The sequence below is a fragment of the Odocoileus virginianus genome, chromosome 4, assembly GCF_023699985.2.
Source record: "Odocoileus virginianus isolate 20LAN1187 ecotype Illinois chromosome 4, Ovbor_1.2, whole genome shotgun sequence".
NCBI lineage: Eukaryota > Metazoa > Chordata > Mammalia > Artiodactyla > Cervidae > Odocoileus > Odocoileus virginianus.
In genome coordinates, this window is record NC_069677.1 from 17,432,639 (window position 1) to 17,459,947 (window position 27,309).

The 27,309-nt window shown below is 37.8% G+C and overlaps 1 protein-coding gene across 5 annotated transcripts in view; it reads left to right on the forward strand.

Moving 5' to 3' along the window:
- Positions 1-27,309, forward strand: part of FGF12 (fibroblast growth factor 12) — a 604,572-nt gene that overhangs the window by 374,021 nt on the left and 203,242 nt on the right. For all 5 annotated transcript variants that reach the window (XM_020873373.2, XM_020873372.2, XM_070466234.1 and 2 more), the window contains one exon: positions 1,194-1,304. In XM_020873373.2, the coding sequence (XP_020729032.1) occupies positions 1,194-1,304 (111 nt within the window). The remainder of the gene's footprint in view (positions 1-1,193; positions 1,305-27,309) is intronic.

Consider the following 27,309-nt stretch of genomic DNA (forward strand, 5'->3'; position numbering starts at 1 on the left):
CTTTGCAGGGCATCTTCCTGACTCAGGGATCGAACCTGCATCTCCCGCATTGGCAGATTGCTTCTTTACCACTGAGCCACCTGGAAGCCCCCTATAAGTGTGCTGGAGTAGTCTAATTGTTACCAAACACTGAAGTAGAGACAAAGATGGCAGTGATATTGTAGAAAATAGACTGTTGCTACAGCTACTACCACAGTGAAAAGCTTTAAATATTTATGGTTAGTGGCTATACAAAAATTCAAATGTGTTATACAAAGATCAGTTTGACGGTATTAGTATGTCGGGAATTTTAAAAGCTGAAGACCACGTCTAGTTGGAAATATTTGCAGAAATACATATGGCTTGATTTTTATTTATTTATTTTTTGTATTGGAAAAATGACTCTTGTGGTATTGGGGCCTGCTCTGGTGATGCAGTTACTGAAGGTGAAATCTGTTTCCACATACTTCCAGTGACATCTCATGGCCTTGGAGGGTTTAACTTTATTCTGTGGATTTCATCCAAGACTGAATTTGATTTGAATTTTAAAACCGGGCGTTTCTGATAGATAGTTGTCGTTCAGCAGAAATAGAAGTTCTTCCAGGACCTGATTATAACTGCTGAAAGCTTAGGAAATACACTGGCAGTTTGGTCTGAACAGTATTCTGGAATGGGACCACAAGCTTGGTGGTATATTGAAGCCAGACGCTAGATGCACAAGGGAGAGGAATAATTCAGTTTTTAGCACACCTCTGTATTTTCCTAATCGTAATTAGCTTTTATTCATTTAGGCTTCCTTTGTGGCTCAGCTGGTAAAAGAATCTGCCTGCATTGTGGGAGACCTGGGTTCGATCCCTGGGCTGTGAAGATCCCCCAGAGAAGGGAAAGGCTACCCACTCCAGTATTCTGGCCTGGAGAATTCCATGGACTGTATAGACCATGGGGTCACAAAGAGTCTGACGCGACTGAGTGACTTTAACTTTCACTTTTATTCATTTGCATTTGGTTTACTGTTGCAGAATATTATGGATCTGCCTTTAGAAAGAAAAAAAGTAAAGCTATGTTACCAAAATTCCTCCTTTCCAAATAGTCACTTCAGTATTTAAACCATTGGCATTTATGCATTGACTTATGGGATGTTTTTGATAATTTGCAAGTGTGCATTTTTACAAACCAAATAAAAACTTGAATAATCATTTCATTTTGTTTTGCAGAACCCCAGCTGAAAGGAATTGTGACAAGGTTATTCAGCCAGCAGGGATATTTCCTGCAGATGCACCCAGATGGTACCATCGATGGGACCAAGGACGAAAACAGCGACTACAGTAAGGAACATTAGCTTCGTGCAATCCAATTACAATCAGATGTATGGCTTAGTGTTTCTTAGACTTAAAGCACAGCCAGGCTGCCTTTGGGACTGTTCAACTACTAGTAAACTAGTTGTCTTTTCCTTTATCCTTTTGGTATGATTCCTATAGCAAAGAGACAGTAATGGATAGAGCTTATGTACTCAATAAGAAAGTAGGAGGCTTGAAGGAGTTCTGACTGCTCAGTGGACAAGAATTTCCTCTCATTCCATTGTTTGTAGTCAGGATGATATTAAGTATTCACGGAAACAAGGCATACTTTCCAGCGCAAGGTAGTGTTTTAATCCTAGAACTGGATAGTAAAAATACTATAATGAGTCTTAGAACATCATTTCTGGAAGACAAAAATTACTTCTCAAAGTAAATATTGAATATATACATTTGTATATTACATGTTATTTTATCTTGACTGAGGCCAAATTTATTGATTTTACAAGAAAACTATATTAAAATATTATATTTTACAGTATATATGATAATAAGATGATAAACACCAGTAGAACTGCAATTTTGTTTACAATTTTTTGAAATGAAATGCAAATATTAAAAGATTATTGATGACATCTCTGGAAATAATGTTTAACTAATTTAACTATAGGGCTGACAAGTTTGATAATTACCAAATCATCAAGGCCTGATAGAGTGTATTTGCATTTCAGAAGCATTTTTTTTTTCATTTATTTTTATTAGTTGGAGGCTAATTACTTTACATCATTGCAGTGGTCTTTGTCATACATTGAAATGAATTAGCCATGGAATTACATGTATTCCCCATCCCAGTCCCCCCTCCCACCTCCCTCTCCACCCGATCCCTCTGGGTCTTCCCAGTGCACCAGGCCTGAGCACTTGTCTCATGCACCCAACCTGGGCTGGTGATCTGTTTCACCCTAGATAATATACATGTTTCGATGCTGTTCTCTTGAAACATCCCACCCTTGCCTTCTCCCAGAGTCCACAAGTCTGTTCTATACATCTGAGTCTCTTTTTCTGTTTTGCATATAGGGTTATCGTTACCATCTTTCTAAATTCCATATATATGTGTTAGTATACTGTAATGGTCTTTCTGGCTTACTTCGCTCTGTATAATGGGCTCCAGTTTCATCCATCTCATTAGAACTGATTCAAATGAATTCTTTTTAATGGCTGAGTAATATTCCATGGTGTATATGTACCACAGCTTCCTCATCTATTCGTCTGCTGATGGGCATCTAGGTTGCTTCCATGTCCTGGCTATTATAAACAGTGCTGCGATGAACATTGGGGTGCACGTGTCTCTTTTGGATCTGGTTTCCTTGGTGTGTATGCCCAGGAGTGGGATTTCTGGGTCATATGGCAGTTCTATTTCCAGCTTTTTAAGAAATCTCCACACTGTTTTCCATAGTGGCTGTACTAATTTGCATTCCCACCAACAGTGTAAGAGGGTTCCCTTTTCTCCACACCCTCTCCAGCATTTATTGCTTGTAGACTTTTGGATAGCAGCCATCCTGACTGGCGTATGATGGTACCTCATTGTGGTTTTGATTTGCATTTCTCTGATAATGAGTGATGTTGAGCATCTTTTCATGTGTTTTTTTGCCATCTGTATGTCTTCCTTGGAGAAATGTCTGTTTAGTTCTTTGGCCCATTTTTTTGATTGGGTCATTTATTTTTCTGGAGTTGAGCTGGAGGAGTTGCTTGTATATTTTTGAGATTAATCCTTTGTCTGTTGCTTCGTTTGCTATTATTTTCTCCCAATCTGAGGGCTGTCTTTTCACCTTGCTTATAGTTTCCTTTGTTGTGCAAAAGCTTTTAAGTTTCATTAGGTCCCATTTGTTTATTTTTGCTTTTGTTTCTAAAATTCTGGGATGTAGGTCATAGAGGATCCTGCTGTGATTTATGTCAGAGAGTGTTTTGCCTATGTTCTCCTCTAGGAGTTTTATAGTTTCTGGTCTTACATTTAGATCTTTAATCCATTTTGAGTTTATTTTTGTGTATGGTTTTAGAAAGTGTTCTAGTTTCATTCTTTTACAGGTGGTTAACCAGTTTTCCCAGCACCACTTGTTAAAGAAGTTGTCTTTTTTCCATTGTATATCCTTGCCTCCTTTGTCGAAGATGAGGTGACCACAGGTTCGTGGATTTATCTCTGGGCTTTCTATTCTGTTCCATTGATCTATATTTCTGTCTTTGTGCCAGTACCATACTGTCTTGATGACTGTGGCTTTGTAGTATAGTCTGAAGTCAGGCAGGTTGATTCCTCCAGTTCCATTCTTCTTTCTCAAGATTGCTTTGGCTATTCGAGGTTTTTTTGTATTTCCATACAAATGGTGAAATTATTTGTTCTAGTTCTGTGAAAAATACCATTGGTAGCTTGATAGGGATTGCATTGAATCTATAGATTGCTTTGGGTAGCATAGCCATTTTGACAATATTGATTCTTCCAATCCATGAACAGGGTATATTTCTCCATCTGTTTGTGTCCTCTTTGATTTCTTTCATCAGTGTTTTACAGTTTTCTATGTATAGGTCTTTTGTTTCTTTAGGTAGATATACTCCTAAGTATTTTATTCTTTTTGTTGCAATGGTGAATGGTATTGTTTCCTTAATTTCTCTTTCTGTTTTCTCATTGTTGGTGTATAGGAATGCAAGAGATTTCTGTGTGTTAATTTTATATCCTGCAACTTTACTGTATTCGTTGATTAGCTCTAGTAATTTTCTGGTAGAGTCTTTAGGGTTTTCTATGTAGAGGATCATGTCATCTGCAAACAGTGAGAGTTTCACTTCTTCTTTTCCTATCTGGATTCCTTTTACTTCTTTTTCTGCCCTGATTGCTGTGGCCAACACTTCCAAAACTATGTTGAATAGTAGTGGTGAGAGTGGGCACCCTTGTCTTGTTCCTGATTTCAGGGGAAATGGTTTCAATTTTTCACCATTGAGGGTGATGCTTGCTGTGGGTTTGTCATATATAGCTTTTATTATGTTGAGGTATGTTCCTTCTATTCCTGCTTTCTGGAGAGTTTTAATCATAAATGGATGTTGAATTTTTTCAAAGGCTTTTTCTGCATCTATTGAGATAATCATATGGTTTTTATCTTTCAATTTGTTAATGTGGTGTATCACATTGATTGATTTGTGAATATTAAAGAATCCTTGCATTCCTGGGATAAAGCCCACTTGGTCATGATGAATGATTTTTTTAATATGTTGTTGGATTCTGTTTGCTAGAATTTTGTTAAGGATTTTTGCATCTATGTTCATCAGTGATATTGGCCTGTAGTTTTCTTTTTTTGTGGCATCTTTGTCTGGTTTTGGAATTAGGGTGATGGTGGCCTCATAGAATGAGTTTGGAAGTTTCCCTTCTTCTGCAATTTTCTGGAAGAGTTTGAGTAAGATAGGTGTTAGCTCTTCTCTAAATTTTTGGTAGAATTCAGCTGTGAAGCCATCTGGTCCTGGGCTTTTGTTTGCTGGAAGATTTCTGATTACAGTTTCGATTTCCTTGCTTGTGATGGGTTTGTTAAGATCTTCTATTTCTTCCTGGTTCAGTTTTGGAAAGTTATACTTCTCTAAGAACTTGTCCATTTCTTCCAAGTTGTCCATTTTATTGGCATAGAGCTGCTGGTAGTAGTCTCTTATGATCCTTTGTATTTCAGTGTTGTCTGTTGTGATCTCTCCATTTTCGTTTCTAATTTTGTTAATTTGGTTCTTCTCCCTTTGTTTCTTAATGAGTCTTGCTAATGTTTTGTCAATTTTGTTAATTTTTTCAAAAAACCAGCTTTTAGCTTTGTTAATTTTTGCTATGATCTCTTTAGTTTCTTTTGCATTTATTTCTGCCCTAATTTTTAAGATTTCTCTCCTTCTACTAACCCTGGGGTTCTCCATTTCTTCCTCCTCTAGTTGCTTTAGGTGTAGAGTTAGGTTATTTATTTGACTTTTTTCTTGTTTCTTGAGGTAGGCCTGTAATGCTATGAATCTTCCCCTTAGCACTGCTTTTACAGTGTCCCATAGGTTTTGGGTTGTTGTGTTTTCATTTTCATTCATTTATATGCATATTTTGATTTCTTTTTTGATTTCTTCTATGATTTGTTGGTTATTCAGAAGCATGTTGTTTAGCCTCCATATGTTTGAATTTTTAATAATTTTTTTCCTGTAATTGAGATCTAATCTTACTGCACTGTGGTCAGAAAAGATGACTGGAATGATTTCAATCTTTTTGAATTTACCAAGACTAGATTTATGGCCCAGGATGTGATCTATTCTGGAGAAGGTTCCGTGTGCACTTGAGAAAAAGGTGAAGTTGATTGTTTTGGGGTGAAACGTCCTATAGATGTCAATTAGGTCTAGCTGGTCCATTGTGTCCTTTAAAGTTTGTGCTTCCTTGTTCATTTTCTGTTTAGTTGATCTATCCATAGTTGTGAGTGGGGTATTAAAGTCTCCTACTATTATTGTGTTACTATTAATTTCCTCTTTCATACTCGTTAGTGTTTGCCTTACATATTGCTGTGCTCCTATGTTGGGTGCATATATATTTATAATTGTTATATCTTCTTCTTGGATTGATCCTTTGATCATTATGTAGTGTCCATCTTTGTCTCTTTTCACAGACTTTATTTGAAAGTCTATTTTATCTGATATGAGTATTGCGACTCCTGCTTTCTTTTGGTCTCCGTTTGCGTGGAATATTTTTTTCCAGCCCTTCACTTTTAGTCTGCATGTGTCCCTTGCTTTGAGGTGGGTCTCTTGTAGACAGCATATATAGGGGTCTTGCTTTTGTATCCATTCAACCAGCCTTTGTCTTTTGGTTGGGGCATTCAACCCATTTACATTTAAGGTAATTATTGATAGGTATGGTCCCGTTGCCATTTCAGAAGCATTTTTATTATAAGCCTCAGAGTCAGGAATGACCACTCTCATCATAGCTTTCAGTTTCTACATAATCATATATAGGTACCCGGGGAGGAAATTCCTATTATTCTAAAATTATGTAGGGCATTATATTGTTTCCCAAAGTTTGTCTGTATTCACTGCTAGATCTATATTACTGGTCACTGGTCACATAGTAAATGCTCATTAAATCTATACCCAGTTGAGTTGTCTTCTGATAGATGTGACTTTTTGGTCAGACTTTCTTTCACTTTCTTTTTTTTACTTGTGGTCAGATTGACATTCTATCCAACTGAATAAGGTAATCTAAAAGCTTGATATTTTATAGTGAAAGTGTTAGTTGCTCAGTCATGTCCGACTCTTTGCCACCTCATGGACTGTAGCCCACCAGGCTCCTCTGTTCATGGAATTCTCCAGGAAAGAATGCTGGAGTGGGTAGCCATTCCCTTCTCCAAGGCATCTTCCTAATCCAGGGATTGAAACCAGATCTCTTGCACTGAGGGTAGATTCTTTACCAGCTGAGCTACCAGCGAAAAATACAGATCTGAGGAAAGTTCTATGATCCCTAGAGTGTGAAAATGCTCCTATCCACCCCTTCTAAATTAATCTTTGTTTACTTAATGTTGCATGTTACAAAATATGAATTACAATAAAGAAAAGATCTTATTATAGAGAATTTCAGCCCATTTTCTGCTGAGGAGTTGATTCGCTTATTGTGTTTCACATTGTTGGTTTGTGTTTGTGGAAATACATTCTTTAAATGATTTAAGGTTTTCCCTGAGTCCAGATGAATAAGGATGCTTCCCTCTCCATGTAGAATTTCCATTTATTGCATCTGAACTTGAATGCAAATTTAATGAAGCTACAAGTGTAGATGGCAAGAATCAAGGATGTTACTTAGCTGTGTCACCCCCTGCTGTCTCTGGGGTATCCCTTGATCTGCTTTTGTTTTCTATAAGATGTGGCTGGAGATGAAAGCATTAATATTCTCTGTCAGCACCAGCCACCCAACTTAAAAAAAGATTGAAAAATTATGAATTTATGAAGATAGATTCAAGTGAGCCAAATAGCCATGCTTAGTTTAATAGGATGCAACTGTAACCGATGCTGTCCTGTGAACGCATGACATTTATCATAGAGCAGTGGCAGAGAGGGGAAAGTGTGGGGTCCACTAACAGAAACTCTTCAACGTTTTTAGAACAATAGTTGAAAGTGCTCTCTCTCCAAATGCTGGGTCAATGGCTAATGCAGATCTACAACCACATGTAAATATATACATTTATACACAAACATATGTGTGTGTGTATATATATATGTATGTATATTTATAGGCCTAATGGCATTATGCATGACACACACACTGAGGGTACTACGTTTGGTCACATACTTTTAGAAACTAGAAATTTAAAATATCTTATATTTTATTAAAATAAACTACTGCATACATTTATTAACACATTGGTACTAAAAGGACTTTAAATATACAAGATAATAAGACTTAATAAATTCATTTGGATACCCAACTCTTGGTTTAAGATTTAGTTAAAAACATCATTACATCTGAAGCCCCAGTATGCTCTTTCAAAATGGTAGAGTCCTGCTTTTCCCCTTCAGTACCAGCTATAACAACTATCCTGAATTTGACTTTTTTTTTTTTATTTCCATGTAGGTTTACAAGTACATTTTTCATATATACATGAGGCATATATCATATACATCATGCATGGCATTGTTTTGCATGGTTTTAAGCTTTTTTAAGAGGAGCATTACTGTATATAATTTTATGTGTTTTCCCCCGAATATCATGGCCATCCGATGCATATATGGTGATGTATTTGCTTTATATCACTCATTTTCATTTTTGTAAAGTATCCCATTGTGTGAACATACCAAAATACATTTATCCATTCTCTTTTCAATGGATAATAAGCATTTATATTTTAAGGCAATTACAAACAGTGCTGCTAAAATATATCTTGTAGATATTGAAGAAGCCTTCCTGGCCATCCTTAATAAAATTAAACATTTCACCTTTACCCTTTCTGTTCTGCTACCCCAGTTTTTTTTTTCTATTTATAGCTCCTATGATGATTTAAAATATATATTGTTGCTGTTTATTTTTTATCTTCTTCCCAGGAGAATATAATTTTCCTGAGTGAGAGATTTTGTTTTGATCTGGAATCTAGAATGGTCATTAATACATAGTAAGCACTCAACAAAAGATGAAACAAATGAATTAATATGTCCTTATGCATATGTGTAAAAGTTTCTGTAGATCATTGTCTATTCACCTAAGTATTTTTTAATATTTCCTTTTGAAATAATGTTAGACTTCAGAGAAATTACAGAATAACATAGGAAATTCCAGTGTACACTTCACCCAGCTTCCCCTAATGGGCACCACTTTATGTAACAACACTACAATTATCAAATCCAGGAAATTAACATTGGTAAGTACTGTTAATTGAGCTATAGACTTTATTCCGATTTTGCCAGTTTTTCAACTAATGTACTTTTTTCTGATCCCCCCCCCCATATTTTAATTAAAAATATCCAGTGAAAACAAGTTACTTTTATTTTTACCTTTTCTGAGTGTGGATTGAGGTAAAAATATCAGAGAAGGCTTTAAATTGTAGTCATGTTTTTTAATAGAAAATTATAAACCTCTAAGCTGTTAAAATGCATTTTCTTTCTCTACTTTGTGTGGGCAGGAGTAAAAGCATTTGATTGTTTGAAAAAAATCTTGTTACTATGAGCATCTGTCAGAAGTGTGATGTTTGGTTCAGTAGACATCATTGGGTCCAGCCAACCTTACCATAGCATCTTGGATTGAATTAATAGGACACCTGATCTTTTGTTCATGAAGAAAAGACTAATTACATGTAATTGAGTACAAAGCCAAATGGGTTTGTCAGCAGCAACAGATAAAAATCTCTGCAAATGTAATGATAACAAAAGATGCAGAACAGTGTTGAAACACTGGCACAAAAAAAAGACAGTTGCAGTTGGGAGAGTATTAATAGGAATATTTTACATAAAATTAGAAAGGTAATTATTCTGCTCCACTGGTTACCATAGGAGAAGATACATTTGAAGAGGTCAAACATGCTGGGGTGAAAACAATTAAAATATTATAACCAAATGCATTGTTCCCTTTGTTGTCTGAACAAAAATATTCAGGGCCACTTGACTATGGCATGAGCTGCCTGATAAATGAGTACAATGGTGAAACTGGAGATCGTCAAGCAGATGCTGTACTTGTAGAGGATTTATGAGAAAAAAAACCCAAAAACTCCTTTGGTGTGGGAGGGGAAGAACATGGTGAGGGTTGCGACAGTTTCAGAACTCACTGACTTTTAAGGTCTCCTTCAGTCTTAAGATTCATTTAAAAATTATTTTGAATAGATAAATATATGGTAAAAAATTGTAAAGGCACATCAAAGGATATACAGTTGAAAAAGAGCAAAACAGTGCTTAACAACCAGAAGCTGGATTGGTACTACCAGCAGGCCTTGGTATGCTTCTGTTGAATATAAACAGTTTCATAGGACACCAGATCAGAAAAGGCCATTGTGACCGTGATGGATCAGGATGAAAATGAGACCACTCTGTAATCACATCTGAATGTAGACAAAAACAAGAAAGTTGTCCAAACTACAAAATGATCAAATATTTGCTCTACCCTGGCTTATATGGGTGGCTACAGCTTTATTACCAGGAACAGAAGTTACTATGTTTTTCTTGCCATCCAGATAAGAATTATTAAGATATCCAATTATAGAACTATACCTGCATCCATAGAGCATTCAACCCAGAATAAATCTGCTTTCTTTGAGCCTCCTTAAAAATCACTTAAGACCAAATCTGGAAGTCCTTGCTTACACCGCACTAACTAAAACACCTCAGTTCTGCCATGGTGTGTATTTTTCTTTCTTACTGAGGGTCAATAAACCCAACTTTGTCAACCACAGATCTTTGGATGTATTTCTTTGGCTAGGATGCATTAACACAGTCAGAAGAGATTTTCTGTGCTTTTCCTCTCTGCCATTTGGCCACATTTCTTGGTATTCGTTCAGATGTAGTCTGTGCATTAAAAACATACACAACATTATCCATATATATGTGTTAATATATCTATATCTGTCTACTATCTACCAGGGCTTCCCTGGTAGCTCAATCGGTAAAGAATCTTCCTGCAGAGCTGGAGACCTGGGTTTGATACCTGGGTTGGGAAGATCCTCTGGGGAAGGAAATGGCAACCAAGTCTAATATTCTTGCCTGGAAAATCCTACGGACAGAGGAGCCTTGTGGGCTACAGTCCATGGGATTGCAAGAGTTGGACACGACTGAGTGACTAAACCACTACCATCATCTTCTTGAGTACTTTTTCTTAACTTAAAATGTTGTAGCTATAAGACTTTTTCCATATTAGGACATATTTAAATAGGATACCTTAACCTAGTTTTCTCTTGAAGTATATTTTAGTTCTTTCTAGTTTTGCTAATACAAACTGTGATATAAACAATATCCATGTACAGAAGTCATTCTGTATGTGTGCAAGCGTATTTGGATAGATACTTAAAAGAGATATTGCTTGGTCAAGGTTTTGTGCTTTTTATATCTTTGAAAAAGACCTATTCATTCTCCATCATACAAATTTACACTGAGGGTGGCTGTTTCCTTATTAGTCAACACAGTGTATTATCAAACTTTTGGTTCTTTGTTATCTAAAATCATAAACTTTGTTTTCTTATTATGTGTTAGGTTGAACACTTGTTCATATATTCTATGAGCCATCTGCAGTTCTTTTTCTATGAAATGTTTGTTTATATTTATTTATATTAAATGTCTTTTTTATCATTTGCAGGAAATCTATATTTTAAAAATCAGCTCATTGTTATGTGAGTTGCAAATACCTTCACTCATTTTGTTGTCTCTAAATTTTTTTGCCATGCTTTATTTTACTTTATTTTAAATATGCATTTATGCCCCAACTTTTCAATTTAGAAAGCTTTCATCCGTTCCAAGATTATTTTAAAAAAAGAAAAAACTCTCCCATGTTTTAGTAAGGAATTGTTTGATTTTTATACTTTGTGTTTAATTAATCTGGAATTTTATTTCTTAACTTTTGATTCTAGGCTTCTAATATTTTGTGTTCCTAGCTTCTAGTTACAAGCACAGTTTCTTTAGATTTGATGAAGGTATTAAGTTCTCTATGATTTCAGCATAAAAAGTATATTTCAAAAAGGTGTATATCTGAATTTCATTAATCCAATTGGAAATTTAAAAATTTACTCATCCAGCTATGTTTTCTATACAATACTAAACATATGATGTTTTGATACCACCAATCATAAGTATACAGACACAGCCAAAGCCAACAGAAGCTCTGTATTGCTAAACGATGAACAAAAACATGATCCAAATGGTTAGTTGAGGAAAATCATTAAGGACATAAGGGATTCTGCAGAGAATTGTAAAGATGTTCTGTCTTCTTGACAAGGGACCTTTCTGGACGTTGCCATCACTTTCAAACATATACATTTTCGTAGTCATGGGAGATCAAGGGCTGTGCCATATCCAATTATAGGGATATTATTTTCTTCTAGTATTGTCTATACTTTAAGAATATATCACAATTTGTATGTGTGAAATCACACCTACAAGTCGGATGAAAAGAAAAAGAAATGTGTGTGTTATCCTGCTGATTTTCTTTAAGCAAGGTTATTTATATAATTCTGAGCAACACTTTGGTACATGTAATGTTGTTACTCTTATAGTGGCATGCCTTTTCAAGAGCAAAATTAATATTCAGTCTTAGCTTATAAATGCAGTTACCTCACTTGATTTTTTTTTAAATAAAGAAAAAATATTGCCCTTTGGCTTTCATAGCTAGAAGAAAAGCGACGGCTGTTTGTTAGAAATTTGTTTTTGTTGAATGTGTTTCAATTTTAAAGACTGCTCCTTCAAATAATATTTGTGGAAAGCTTGAACAAGAACCAATTATTTCCTTGAATAGTTTACCCATTCACACGTGTTCATAAGGAAATAACTCATCAGCTTTTTTTTTTAACCTTGGCATTGTAGCATTTTATTCCTTTTGACCCTAAGACTTTTACCCTATGGCTAGTAAAATAAAACATGAGCCATTTGAGATTATCCTTTTCCTAGCTGCTCTATGACTATTTGTGGCATGTTTATAGAGACAGTACATATAGTGGTTAAAGAATCTTACGGGAGCTACGTCACTAGGTGTATTCCTAGAAGAACTAAGGACTTATATTATCTTTAGTCTTCTCCTGGCATTGTGAGGTGAATGGCCTGTTGGTCTTGAGCAAGTCACATAAACTTTCTCAGATTTATGCAATCTGATTTTACAGAATGAGAGGAAGAGAGAATCTGTAAGCTTTTTATAGTCTTTCCTTTAATTCTCGTATAGAAGTAAATGTGTGCTCAGAAAAACTGATCGACAGATTCCACTTCCATAAATACCAGTTGTTCTGGAAGGTATGTTACTGGCAGGAAATCTTCAGTTTGCAAATTCCTATGTGATATTCTCAAGGTGTATATAAAGATCTGGGGAGTTATACACATAAGTGATAGAGCCAGAACTGAATCCAGGCTGACTTGAGATTCTATGCCTTGGAGTTAGTTATTTAACCTAAATCTTAATTCCCTCATTTATTTGGGCTTCCCTGGTGGCTCAGAAGGTAAAGAATCCGTCTGCAATGTGGGAGACCTGGGTTCGATCCCTGGGTTGGGAAGATCCCTTGGAAAAGGGAATGCCTATCCACTCCAGTATTCTGGCCTAGAGAATTCCATGGACCGAGGAGCCTGGAAGGCTATAGTGCATGTTGTCGGAAGTGGGGATAATAATAGTACATAGATCATAGGATTGTTGTGTAGATTCAATGGGTGATTCATGAAAAGTGGCTAAAATAACGCCAAAAGCCTGGTTAAATGTTGTCCATTATTATTATTCTCCCCTGTAGGGGTCAGAGTCCTTGTTTGCTAGGAGCTTACAGACAGGGACCATTTTAACAGAAGTAGAGTTCTTAATGGTGGTAGCTATCGTGATGTGAAAGAACTCAGTGTTTAAGCTGAAGGGTCTGGAAAGTACTCTAAATTAGTGGTTCCTAAAGTGTGCATTTCCTGGACCTCCAGCACCAGCATCATCTGGAAACTTGTTTGTTGTTGTTGAGTAGTCGCTCAGTTGTGTTCAACTCTTTGCGACTCCACGGACTGCAGCACTCCAGGCTTCCCTGTCCTTCATCATCCTCTGGAGCTTGCTCAAACTCATGTCCGTTGAGACGGTGATGCCATCCAACCATCTCATCCTCTCTCATCCCCTTCTCCTCCTGCCTCAATCTTTCCCAGCATCAGGGTCTTTTCCAAATGAGTTGGCTCTTCACATCAGGTGGCCAAAGTATTGGAGCTTCAGCTTTAGCATTAGTCCTTCCAATGAATATTCAGGATTGATTTCCTTGAGACTCATGGTGCTAAGTCACTTCAGTCATGTCTGGCACTTTGTGACTCAGAGTAGATCTTGTGAATCAGAACCTCAGTGCTGGGGCTCAGCAATGTGTGTTTTGACAAACCTTCCAGATAATTCTGATGCACTGCAGGAGGTATGAAGGGGCACTGTCCTCTGCATCCTGGATGTGAAGTGTTCACATTTGCTAATGAAGCAGTCTCTGTCTTGGAACTGTCATACTTAGTTCTATGGGAACCTAATTCCTAATGTAATAGGAAAAGCACAGGTCTGCAGGTAGATTGAAAAGTATACTGAAATTCAGACTTTCTAGTATCTCAAGTGTGTGGAATCTGTTCCATTTTTATTTCATTTCCTGGAGAGTCAGAGCTCAGTTCTAGACAGGTTATGTGATCAAACTTAGGTTGGGGAATAATTTTAAAAATTCACGTATAATAATATTTGGTTGCTCAGTTGTGTCTGACTCTTCTGTGACTCCAAAGAGTGTAGTCTGCCAGCCTCCTCTGTCCATGGGATTTCCCAGGCAAGAATACTGGAATGGGTTGCTATTTCCTTCTCCAGGGAATCTTCCTAACCCAGGGATCAAACCTGAGTCTCTTGAGTCTCCTGCATTAGTAGGTGGATTCTTTACCACTAGTGCCACCTGGGAAGCCAATATAATGATAAGTAAACACATATCACATAGTTTTATGTCTCAGAGCTTTTACACATGCTGATTCCTTTTGCTTGGAATGACTTCACCAATCTTATCCACCTGGTTAATCACTCTTATCCTTCTTCAAAACTCTTATCTCTTTTGTCACTATGAAGCTTTCTCCAGCCATGCCCTCAATTGCCAACCTCACACAAAACCGCACATTAATTACTCTCTTCACTCTATTGTGTTTGAACTTCGTGTGTGCATTTTCAGTTGCAGAAACATTATACGATAGTACATCATACTTTGTATTGCAGTTCCTTATCTGCGTTTGTGTAGATAAGGAATAACATCCTTATTTGCCCTTCTGCTTAGAATAGCAATGATCTTTTCCAAGATCGCTTATAAGAGGGCTATGCAGATGTGTTTCATTTAGCTGGCACACTTCAAGAAAAAAATGAGTGCGTCCAAGCAATGGATGCATCTAGTTTCCCCTATCCTCCTACCTGCCTGGTCCTAAAGACTTCCTTTTTATTGGAGCATAGTTGCTTTACAATGTTTTTAGTTTCTACTGTACAGCAAAATGAATCAGCTATATGTGTGTATATATATATTTATATATATCCCCTCTTTTTAAAATTTCTTTCCCATTTATGTCACAACAGAGCACTGGGTTCTCTGTTTTACAGTAGGTTCTCATTAGTTATCTATTTTATATTCATAGCATCAATGGTGTATATATGTCAATCCTAATCTCTCAGTTCATCCCACGCCTTTTCTGCCTGGATATCCATATTTGTTCTCTATGTCTGTCTGTCTCTATTTCTGCTTTGCAAATGAGTGCATGCTAAGTTGCTTCAGTCGTGTCTGACTCTTTGTGACTGTATGGTCTGTAGCCCCCCAGGCTCCTCTGTCCATGGAGATTCTCTAGGCAAGAATACTGGAGTGGGTTGCCATGTTCTCCTCCAGGGGATCTTCCTGACCCAGGGATCGAACCCTTGTCTCCTATGGCTCCTGCATTGCAAGTGGATTCTTTACCCCTGAGCCACTGGGGAAGCCCAAGATTGTCTAAATCTTATATAGATAGTTTGTTCACATTCCACCTACATATGTTAATATATTTGTTTTTCTGTTTCTGACTCCTGAAGACTTTTGAATTTGGGATACCTGTGGTTCTATCTCAATGTTTGTGAAATCAAAACCAAACCAAACAAAAACAAGTAAAAACTCAAAGGAAGAGTTTATACCACTTAAATATTACCAATTGTAAGGCAGATGTAAAGCTTGGGCTTTCATTCATATAACCTGTTTCCAGTCTAAGTCCTATCCTTAATTATCTGTATGATCTTGTTTCAGTCATGTAAGCTCTCTGTTCCTTGGATTTCTGGTCTATAAAATGAGGTTTGGGAAAAGGTCATCTCCAGTGTTGTTAACAAATCTGAAACTTAGAAAGCCTATAAATTGTCAATGATTTCTGTTTTTACTTTTCAAAAACTTGAAACTTTCCTTCTTAAACACATTGCAAAAAGGGGCAAAATTGTGAGAGCAGATAGTGTGATAATTTTTGTGTTGAATTTAAAAACAATAGTAAATTTACCTTCAAAGTGTATGCAGAATTTGACCACCTCTCTGTACAGTCAAAGCTGTGGTTTTTCCAGTAGTCATGTACAGATATGAGTTGGACCATAAAGAAGATTGAATTCTGAAGAATTGATGCTTTTAAATTGTGGTGCTGGATAAGACTCTTGAGAGTCCCTTGGACTGCAAGGAGATCAAATCATTCAATCGTAAAGAAAGTCAACCTGGAATATTCATTGGAAGGACTGAGGCTGAAGCTGAAGCTCCAGCATTTTGGCTGCCTGATGCTAAGAACCATCTCATTGGAAAAGACTCTAATGCTGAGAGAGATTGAGGGCAGGAGAAGAAGGTGGTAACAGAGGATGAGATGGTTGGATGGCATCACCAGCTCAACAAACATGAGTTTGCGTGAATTCCGGGAGATAGCGAAGGACAGGGAAGCCTGATGTGCTGCTGTCCGTGGGGTCACAACCAGTCAGACACACCTGAGTGACTGAGCAACAGCATCGCTATTGTCACTACCTAGTCCACACTATTCTCATCTTTGGTCTAGTGCAATATCTTCCTAAGTCATCTTGTACTTAAGGCTTTCCCCCCTTAGTATCCACACAGCAGTGAGAGTGACCTAGTTAAAATGGATCAGGTAAACTGACTTTTCTGCTCAATCTCTTTCATTACACATCATTAAGGGTAAAAGACAAATTCATCCCATGACCAGTAAGATTTTACATAATCCTACCCATTACCTCCTGACTATTCTCCTCTTTCTTTTAGCTAGTCTTCCAGCTGTTCCTGTAACACATCAATCATGCTCCTTTCTTTCCCCATCATCTAAAATGTTTTTCCTCCAAATATTTCAATAGCACACTCCCTCATCATCTTCAATCCCTTACGCAAAAGTGGGAGGGATCGTTAGAGGTAGTTAGGGAGTTTGGGACGGACATGTACACTCTGCTGTCTTTAAAATGGATAACTGACAAGGACCCAGTGTGTAGCAGAGGGAACTGTCCTCCGCGTTATATGACAATCTAATCAGGAAAAGAACTTGAAAAATAATAGACGCAAACGTATCTTCAACTGAATCACTTTGTTGTACATCTGAAACTAACACAACATTGTTAATCAACTATATTCCAATAAAAAAAAAATGAAGACTTTTCCCATGGCAGTAGTCTTTTCTGGTTAATTTATATATGTTTCAATCCTTATCTTCAACACTTTGTCTCCCTTGGCAACTTGATTTATTTATTTTTTCCCACTATTTACCATTATGTAATATACTTACTTATTTTATTATGTCCCTACTCCACTAAAATGTTCCCCATATACACCACAGATCTCCCTCATTCATAATTTTGCTTATGTTGTTTTCTCCAGTAATTATGTTATCCTCTAAAAATAATACCAACTGCCTTTTGTCTTTGAGAACTTTTTCTGATGCTTCTAACTAGAAGTCGTGCTTTTTCTTCTGCATACACTGTACATCTCAAGATATTTATGTAGTTTAATCTGTATTGATGCATCTACTTTCTTTAAGTTATAAGTTCCTTCAGGTCATTGACTATGTCTGACTCATTTATGTGTTGGCATTTAACAGGGCCTTGATAAGAATAGCAACAAATTCATAGTAATTAATCCATAGTAACAAATAGTATCATCAGACTCCCATATAAATTTACAGGCATAATTAGAACATAAGCTCCACAGGGACAAGGAGCGTGGTTTGCATTTTGTATTGTATCCCCAGCACCTAGAATAGTGCTTGGCTCATAGTAGGTTTTCAGATGAATAAAAGTGAATTTTCAGAGTAGCCTCATCAAAAATGAATAGGATTTTGTCAAACAACACCTAGCCTGAAGGTTTAATGCAAATTAAGTCATATTTGCCTCTTTTTATCTTTTCGAGAATGAGAGACAGTTTAAGAGATTTCAAAAGATGGATAAGGAAGTCATTTTCTATTATGAAACTAGAAAGAAAATTGACTATGTATGCTTAGTCTGGAAAAGTGAATTCTATAGCAATGATAGTAAAAGAGGACACTGTTGTGCAGTTTTAAATATATCTTCAAAAGTGTTATGTGAATATATATTCATGGTGATAATTACAGAGGCATCAGTTTCTGAAAGTATGTAAATGGTACATTTACCCAGAAGAGAGGGAGCCATTGCTTTTATTATTCAACTAGGACCAGCAGCTAAATTTAAGCTTATGTTGCAGGAAAAAGAAAATATACACTCAGGTGCTTTAAGGGTAAGAAAGAAAGGCAGCCAGGGAGTTCTTGAAGTATTAGAAAGGGGTATTAGAGTTCTGATGAATTAGAAATTATTAAAATTTGTCCAAAATTGTCTGATTCTGAGGCTTTAAGAAGTGAATTGATTTGCTCAAGATAGAGTGAGGACAATTCAGTTCTGTAATATCCATAACCTGTGCTCCTTTCTCTATATAAATTATTGCTTGAGAGATTATGCAATTTAGCTACATTCTCAAACTGAATAGATTTTAACAAATAGAATTGGGATTTGTTAAAATGTGGCTGGTTCAGTTATGCATTCGGTCTGTGGCCACCAACTGAATAAGGGATAAATCAAAACTTAATTCTCATGTGGGTCAATATTTTCCAGAGCATACTACTTTGAAGTACAAAAGAAAAACTACATATTTTAAGTGAGGGATTTGAAAAATAAAATGGTCATTAATGTGCTAAACATTATTTCTTAATGTATGAGTTTGGGCCACATTAGATAGTAATAGTTAACGTTTACCCAGTACTTTCTAAAGTGTCTAGTACAGGTATACAAATTTTATAATTTTTACTCATTTAAGTATTATATCAATCCTATAAAACAGGGGCTGTAATTATTCCTACTTTGAAAATGAGTAAACTGAGGCAAAGGAAGTTGGAATAATTAATCCATAGTCATACAAATAAATTAATTAATAAATTAATCACATGAATATTAAATGGTAGACCTAGGATTTGACCTCAGTGAATTTAGTTCAGTGAAACATACCTCAATGAAACTATGAGCCATATTGTGTAGGGCCACCCAAGACGGACGGGTCATGGTGGAGAGTTCTGACAAAACGTGGTCCACTGGAGAAAGGAATGGCAAACCACTTCAGTATTCTTGCCTTGAGAACCCCATGAACAGTATGAAAAGGCAAAAATATAGGACACTGAAAGATGAACTCCCCAGGTTGATAGGTGCGCAATATGCTACTGGAGATCAGTAGAGAGATAACTCCAGAAAGAATGCAGAGACGGAGCCAAAGTAACAACACCACCTAGTTGTGGAGTGATGGTTGATGAAAGTAAAGTCTGGTGCTGTAAAGAGCAATATTGCATAGGAACCTGGAATGTCAGGCCCATGACTCAAGGCAAATTCAGTTCAGTTCAGTCACTCAGTCATGTCCAACTCTTTGCGACCCCATGGACTACAGCACACCAGACCTCCCTGTCCATTGCCAACTCCCAGAGTTTATTCAGACTCATGTCCTTTGAGTTGGTTATGCCATTCAACCACCTCATCCTCTGCCGTCCCCTTCTTCTCTTGCATTCAGTCTTTCCCAACATCAGGGTCTTTTCCAGTGAGTCAGTTCTTTGCATCAGGTGGCCAAAGTATTGGAGTTTCAGCTTCAGCATCAGAAATTCTAATTAATATTCAGGACTGATTTCCTTTAGGATGGACTGGTTGGATCTCCTTACACTCCAAGGGGCTCTCAAGAGTCTTCTCCAACACCATAGTTCAAAAGTATCATTCCTTTGGTGCTCAGCTTTCTTTACAGTCCAACCCTCACATCCATACATGACTACTGGAAAAACCAAAACCTTGATTAGACAGACCTTTGTTGGTAAAGTAATGTCTCTGGTTTTTAATATGCTGTCTAGGTTACCTGGAGTAACAGGCTAATTTTACCTTGGACTACAGAATGAAGCAGGGCAAAGGCTAACAGAATTTTGCCAAGAGAACGCACTAGTCATGGCAAACACCCTCCTCTGACAACACAAGAGAAGACTCTACACATGGACATAACCAGATGGTCAACATCGAAATCAGACTGATTATATTCTTTGCAGCCAAAGATGGAGAGGCTCTATACAGTCAGCAAAAACAAGACCGGGAGCTGACTGTGGCTCAGATCATGAACTCCTTATTGCCAAATTCAGACTTAAATTGAAGAAAGTAGGGAAAACCACTAGACCATTCAGGTATGACCTAAATCAAACCCCTTTCGATTACACAGTGGAAGTCAGAAATAGATTTAAGGGACTAGATCTGATAGACAGAGTGCCTGAAGAACTATGGATGGAAGTTCGTGACATTGTACAGGAGGTAGTGATCAAGACCATCCTGAAGAAAAAGAAATGCAAAAAGGCAAAACAGTTGTCTAAGGAGACCTTACAAATAGCTGAGAAAAGAAGAGAACCTAAAGGCAAAGGAGAAAAGGAAAGATATACCCATTTGAATGCAGAGTTCCAAACAATAGCAAGGAGAGATAGGAAAGCCTTCCTCAGTGATCAATGCAAAGAAATAGAGGAAAACGATTGAAAAAGACTAGAGATCTCTTCATAAAATTAGAGGTACCAAGGGAACATTTCATGCAAAGATGGATACAATAAAGGACAGAAATGGTATGGACCTAACAGAAGCAGAAGATATTAAGAAGAGGTGGCAAGAATACCCAGAAGAACTATAAAAAAAGATCTTCATGACCCAGATAACCACAATGGTGTGATCACTCACTCAAGCCAGACATCCTGGAGTGTGAAGTCAAGTGGGGCCTTAGGAAGCATCACTACGAGCAAAGCTAGTGGAGGTGATGGAATTCCAGCTGAGCTATTTCAAATCATGGAAGATGATGCTGTGAAAGTGCTGCATTCACTATGCCAGCAAATCTGGAAAACTCCGCAGTGGCCACAGGACTGGAAAAGGTCAGTTTTCATTCCAATCCCAAAGAAAGATAATGCCAAAGAATGCTCAAACTACCACACAGTTGCACTCATCTCACACACTAGCAAAGTGTGCTCAAAATTCTCCAAGCCAGGCTTCAACAGTATGTGAACTGTGAACTTCCAGATGTTCAAGCTGAATTTAGAAAAGGTAGATCCAATTGCCAAAATCCACTGGATCATCATAAAAGCAAGAGAGTTCCAGAAAAAATCTTCTGCTTTAGTGACTATGCCACAGCCTTTGACTGTGTGAATCACAACAAGCTGTGGAAAACTCTTAAAGAGATGGGAATACCAGATTACCTGACCTGGCTCCTGAGAAATCTGTATGCAGGTTAGGAAGCAACAGTTAGAACTGAACATGGAATAGCAGCCTGGTTCCAAATTGGGAAAGGAGTACATCGAGGCTGTATATAACCTGCTTATTTAACTTATATGCAGAGTACATCATGCGAAATTCTGTGCTGGATGAAGCACAAGCTAGAATCAAGATTGCTAGGAGAAATATCAATAAACTCAGATACACAGGTGACACCACCCTTATGGCAGAAAGCGAAGAAGAACTAAAGAGCCTCTTGATGAACATGAAAGAAGAGAATGAAAAAGTTTGCTTAAAGCTCAACATTCAGAAAACTAAGATCATGGCATCTGGTCCCATCGCTTCATGGCAAATAAACGGGGAAACAATTGAAAGAGTGAGAGACTTTATTTTTTTTTTGGCTCCAAAATCACTGTAGATGGTGACTACAGCCTTGAAATTAAAAGGCGCTTGCTCCTTGGAAGAAAAGCTATGATCACCCTAGGCAGCATATTAAAAAGGAGAGCCATTACTTTACCAACAAAGGTTCGTCTAGTCAAGGCTTTGGTTTTTCCAATAATCATGTATGGATGTGAGAGTTTGGACTATGAAGAAGGTTGAGCACTGAAGAACTGATGCTTTTGAACTGTGGTGTTGGAGAAGACTTAAGAGAGACCCCTGGACTGCAAGGAGATCTAACCAGTCCATCCTAAAGGAAATCAGTCCTGAATATTCATTGGAAGGATTGATGCTGAAGCAGAAACTCCAATACTTTGGCCACCTGATATGAAGAACCGACTCATTGGAAAAGACCCTGATGCTGAGGAAGATAGAAGGCAGGAGGAGAAGTGGACTTACAGAGGATGAGATGATTGGACAGCATCACCGATGTGATGGACATGAGTTTGAGTAAGCTCCGGGAATTGGTGATGGACAGGGAAGCCTGGCCTGCTGCATTTCATGGGGTCACAAAGAATTGGACATGACTGAGCAACTGAACTGAACTGAGCTAAATTTAGTTCCAGAGTTAATGCTTTTACCATTCTATGTTGAATACCTATTTTTTCTTTCCTCATTAATATTACCTAGTGCATAAAAAATCATACCACTGCATTCTTCTCACAGCACTTAAGAATAGTTATTATGTAGGGAATATTGCTTACTTATAAAGTATTACAGTGTTTTGCAGGATAAGATTTGAACTCCAATATGTTCAATGTGTTTAAACTATAAAGAAAGACCTTTTTTGAAATAGTAAACCATTATACAATAATTTTAAAGATCTTAGATAATCTGGTTGCCTTTTAAATATATCTGCCTTGGGGAGTTTGAGGTGTGTAGGCTGTGTGTGTTTGTGTATGTATATATATTTCCATGTATTATTCAGTAGCCTAGATAGAGTGGTACTGAGTAGGCATCCAGCCAGGATGTAGTGAGGTTGCACCCAGTACATCTGCTTTCCCTGACACTGAGGCAGAATGCGGAGCACACACCCATGTCAGAATATGTCTGTCTAGTATTACTAAGCCCACTCCATAGTGTTATAACTGAATTTTTAAAAATATCCTAAAGAAAACCTCTGTTTTTTTCCTCTTGCTTAGATATTGACAGAGTCATCATTTTTATTGTTGCTTTTGTATGTTCCAGTGATCAGTCTTGATATTTGGGGAAGCGGTGTGGTGTTGTGAATAGTCCATAGAGTTTCAGAGACACAGTTAAGGATATTAATAAGCATTTCTTCATTTTGCAGCTGCATAAACTTGGGCAGTTTGCTTAGCACTTTGATGTCATAGCTTCTCACCTACAAAATGGGAATTATATGTGAAGACTTCATGTATGTAATAGCAGATTTACCTTCTTAGAAGGAAGTGCTTTGGAAAATCTAAAGAGTAGAAGTTTGTATTACTTGAAGATTGATGCAGAGTGATTTCAGGGAAAATACAGGATTTGAACAGAGCTTTGAGGAACTGTATGACAGCCTTTTTGAAACCTCACCTATAATTCCAGTTTCATCTAGGTCCTGGACCTAGCCTTCCCATCTTTGGGGAAATTTGTTCAAAGTCTAATTTAGATAGGATGGTGGCTCGGTAGTAAAGAACCTGCCTGCCAGTGCAGGAGATGCAGGTTTGATCCCTGGGTCAGGAAGATCCCCTGGAGAAGGAAATGGCAACCCACTCCAGTATTCTTACCTGGGAAATCCCATGGACAGAGGCGCCTGGTGGGCCACAGTTCATGAGGTTGCAAAAGAGTGGGACATGACTTAGCAACTGAACAACAAACTCCAGTGTACTTGAAATTTCCTTAAGGGATGTGGAGGTAGAATGAATCTAATTACATATCTGCTCTCAGTTTTTGGATACTTCTGATAATTTCATCAGGGAAACTCCTTAAGATGCAAAGGAAAACAATTCATCCCCCGCTTATCTCCAAGTCTTCTAAAACAGTGGCTGCAAATTTTTTGCACATTTGAATCATCTGGGTACATTTCACAAGCCTAGATCACTAAAATCAGGATCTTCTAGGATGGACCCAGGCATCAGTATTCCTTTAAAATCACACAGATGATTCCAAAGTGCAGTCAAGTGTAGAAACTGATTTCTTCCAGAAAATTACTTTTTATACTTTAGTCCACATCAGAATCACCTAGAGGGCTTGTTAAACTACTAATTTGGAAGCCTTCATCCCAGACTGTGTGATTCAGTAACCACCCTGTAGAATAATACTAGAATAATACTTCTCAAACCACAAGTGCAGAGTGATCATCTGGTGATCTTGTTAAACTGCAGATTTTGATTAAGCAGGTCTTAGATGGAGCCTGAGATTCTGCCTTTCCAATAAGTTATAGGAGATGCCCACACCTACCCACTACTGCCCACACCTACCTTTGGTCTATGGGCTGATAAGATTTGGTACACAATAGCATCACCTGATTTCAGTATTGACCATCTGGTGATGTCCATGTGTAGAGTAGTCTCCTGTGTTGTTGGAAGAGGGTACTTGCTATGACCAGTGTTTTCTCTTGGCAAAACTTTGTTAGCCTTTGCCCTGCTTCATTTTGTACTCCAAGGCTGAACTTTCTTGTTAACCCAGGTGTATCTTGACTTCCTACTTTTGCATTCCAGTCCCCTGTGATGAAAAGGACATCTTTCTTTGGTGTTAGTTCTAGAAGGTCTTGTAGGTCTTCATAGAACCATTCAACTTCAACTTATTTGGCATTACTTTGGCATTTGGTTGGGGCCTAGACTTGGATTATTGTGATATTGAATGGTTTGCCTTGCAAACGAACAGAGATCATTCTGTCATTTTTGATATTGCACACAAATACTGCATTTCAGACTCTTTTGTTGACTATAGGGGCTGCTCCATTTCTTCTAAGGGTTTCTTGCCCACAGTAGATGTAATGGTCATCTGAATTAATTTTGCCCATTCCAGTCCATTTTAGTTCACTGACTCCTAAATTGTCGATGTTCACTCTTGCCATCTCCTGTTTGACCACTTCTAATTTGCCTTGATTCATGGACCTAACATTCCAGGTTCCTATGCAACATTGTTCTTTACAGCAATGAACTTTCCTTCCATCACCAGTCACATAGACAACTGGGTATTTTTTTATTTTGGCTCAGCCTTTTCATTCTTTTTGGAGCTATTTCTCCACTTTCCTCCAGTAGCATATTGGGTACTTACCAACCTGGGGAGTTCATTTCTCAGTGTGATATCTTTTTGCCTTTTCATACTGTTTGTGGTGTTCTCAGGGCAAGAATACTGAAGTGTGTTGCCATTCCCTTCTCCAGTGGACCACGTTTTGTCAGATCACTGCAGATGGTGACTGCAGCCATGAAATTAAAAGACACTTGCTCCTTGGAAGAATAGCTATGAGCAACCTAGGCAGTATATTAAAAAGCAGAGCTATTAGTTTGCTGACAAAGGTCCATCTAGTCAAAGCTATGGTTTTCTCAGTAGTAATGTATGGATGTGAGAGTTGGACAATAAAGAAAACTGAGTGCCAAAGAACTGATGCTTTTGAACTGTGGTGTTGGAGAAGACTTTTGAGAGTCCCTTGGACAGCAAGGAGAGCAAACCAGTCAATCCTAAAGGAAATCAGTTCTGAATATTCATTGGAATGGCTGATGCTTAAGCTCCAATACTTTGGCCACCTGATACGAGCTGACTCATTGGAAAAGACCCTGATGCTGGGAAGGATTGAAGGCAGGAGGAGAAGGGAATGACAGAGGATGAGATGGTTGGATGGCATCACCGAGTCAATGTACTTGAGTTTGAGCAAACTCTGGGAGTTGGTGATGAATAGGAAAGCCTGGTGGGCTGCAGTCCATGGGGTTGCAAAGAGTCAGACACAAATGTGTGACTGTACTGAGCTGAGCATCACTGGGGAGCTTGTTAGAACCACTTCAGACCTATTGAATATGAAATTGCTTTTTAACAGTGCTGCATGTTGGAATCATCTGGAGAGTTTAAAAAATATCGATACCTAGTTTTAATACTGAAAATTCCAACTGAAGAGTTTTACTTAGTTGCCATGGGTGTGGCCAGGGCATCAGAATTAAAACAACAACTCCTTAGGAGGTTGTAATAGTGCAGCAAAAATCGTTGAGACAAAGTTATAAAATATTTGTTTTAAAGTACAGTGCAAATCATCACTGTCCTTTTATGGAATTTTCTGTGATATTTTATTGTAAAAGGAGGCCCTCAAGATGGAGATTGACCAATAAATAGGTCCTCCTGGGTCTTCTGCAACAGATATCAATAAATTCTCAAAACATTTATTGCGGCCGAGCCTAAAACAACTTCTTAAGACACAGCTTCAGGCAACTACAGTGAAATGACTAGAGTGTCATGTATGCCTGCCAGGTACCTGCTTCATTTTCATTCATTAACTCCAACAACTTGAGGGCCAACTGGGTTCTAGTTGCTGGATGATAGAGGTGACTGCAGTGTAATATCTCCTTTCTAGCTGCTCCAAGGATATTAGAGGAGGTTTGTATGTAAAAGAAAATTTAATATTGCAGCACCAGTGCTGCCAAGTGACTTAGAACGATTACCAGATTCCAGAGATGGGTAACATGAAGTCGTTCAGTCATGTCAGACTCTTTGCGACCCCCTGGACAGCATCCTGCTCAGCTCCTCCATCCATGGGATTTTCCAGGCAAGAGTACTGGAATGGGTTGCCATTTCCTTCTCCGGGGGATCTTCCTGACCCAGGAATTGAACCGGGGTCTTCCTCACTGCAGGCAGACTCTTTACTGTCTGAACCACCGTGGAAGCCCAGAGATGGCAGTCATTCCCCAAAGCTGTCATGCTCAGAGAAAGCAGATTTCAAACTGAATCTTGAAGAATGGGACCAAAATATTCAAGCTAAAATTAGGAGGACTGCATTTCAGATACGGAAGCACAGAATCACCTAGTGGAGAAAGTTCCTGCCACATTGGAGAGAAATGAACTGACTAATTTGGATGAATTAGAGTTGACTCATTGAAAAAGACCCTGATGCTGGGAAAGATTGACGGGAAAAGGAGAAGGGGGCGGCAAAGGATGAGATGGTTAGATAGCATTGCTAACTCAATGAGCATGAATCTGAGCAAACACAGGGAGTTAGCAGAGGACAGAGGAGTGTGGCATGCTGCAGTTCATGGTGTTGCAAAGTCGGACACATGTTAGTGACCGATCAACAATTAATTTGGATGAAGCAAAGAGATTATGAGGAAGTGTCAAAGGCACCATATTTTACAGTGCCTTAACTGACACATAAGGGAGTTTAGAGCTTATATTTTATAACATCGGGGACCAGTGAAAGTTCCTGAGCATTGCAATAGAGTGAAATGCAGTGGGATTATAGTGATGATGGACTGAAGGAGAGATTTTAAGTTAATGGCAGAATCTTCTTATTTTTTTTAACATTTTTCTCCTACATTTCTAAAAATATCTTACTGCATTTATTTCTCTAGATCCACTTAATATTTTTAGGATGACTGTACATGTATTACATATGTATTTATTGAGATCAGTACATATAACATTTGTGTGTAAATGTCAACAAAAATTAAGTGCAGTCGTGATTGTTTCCTTTGTGGCTTTTCGCTGGGTTTCCACTCTGAATATAATTACTCATCAATATTACATGCATAAATTTTCAAA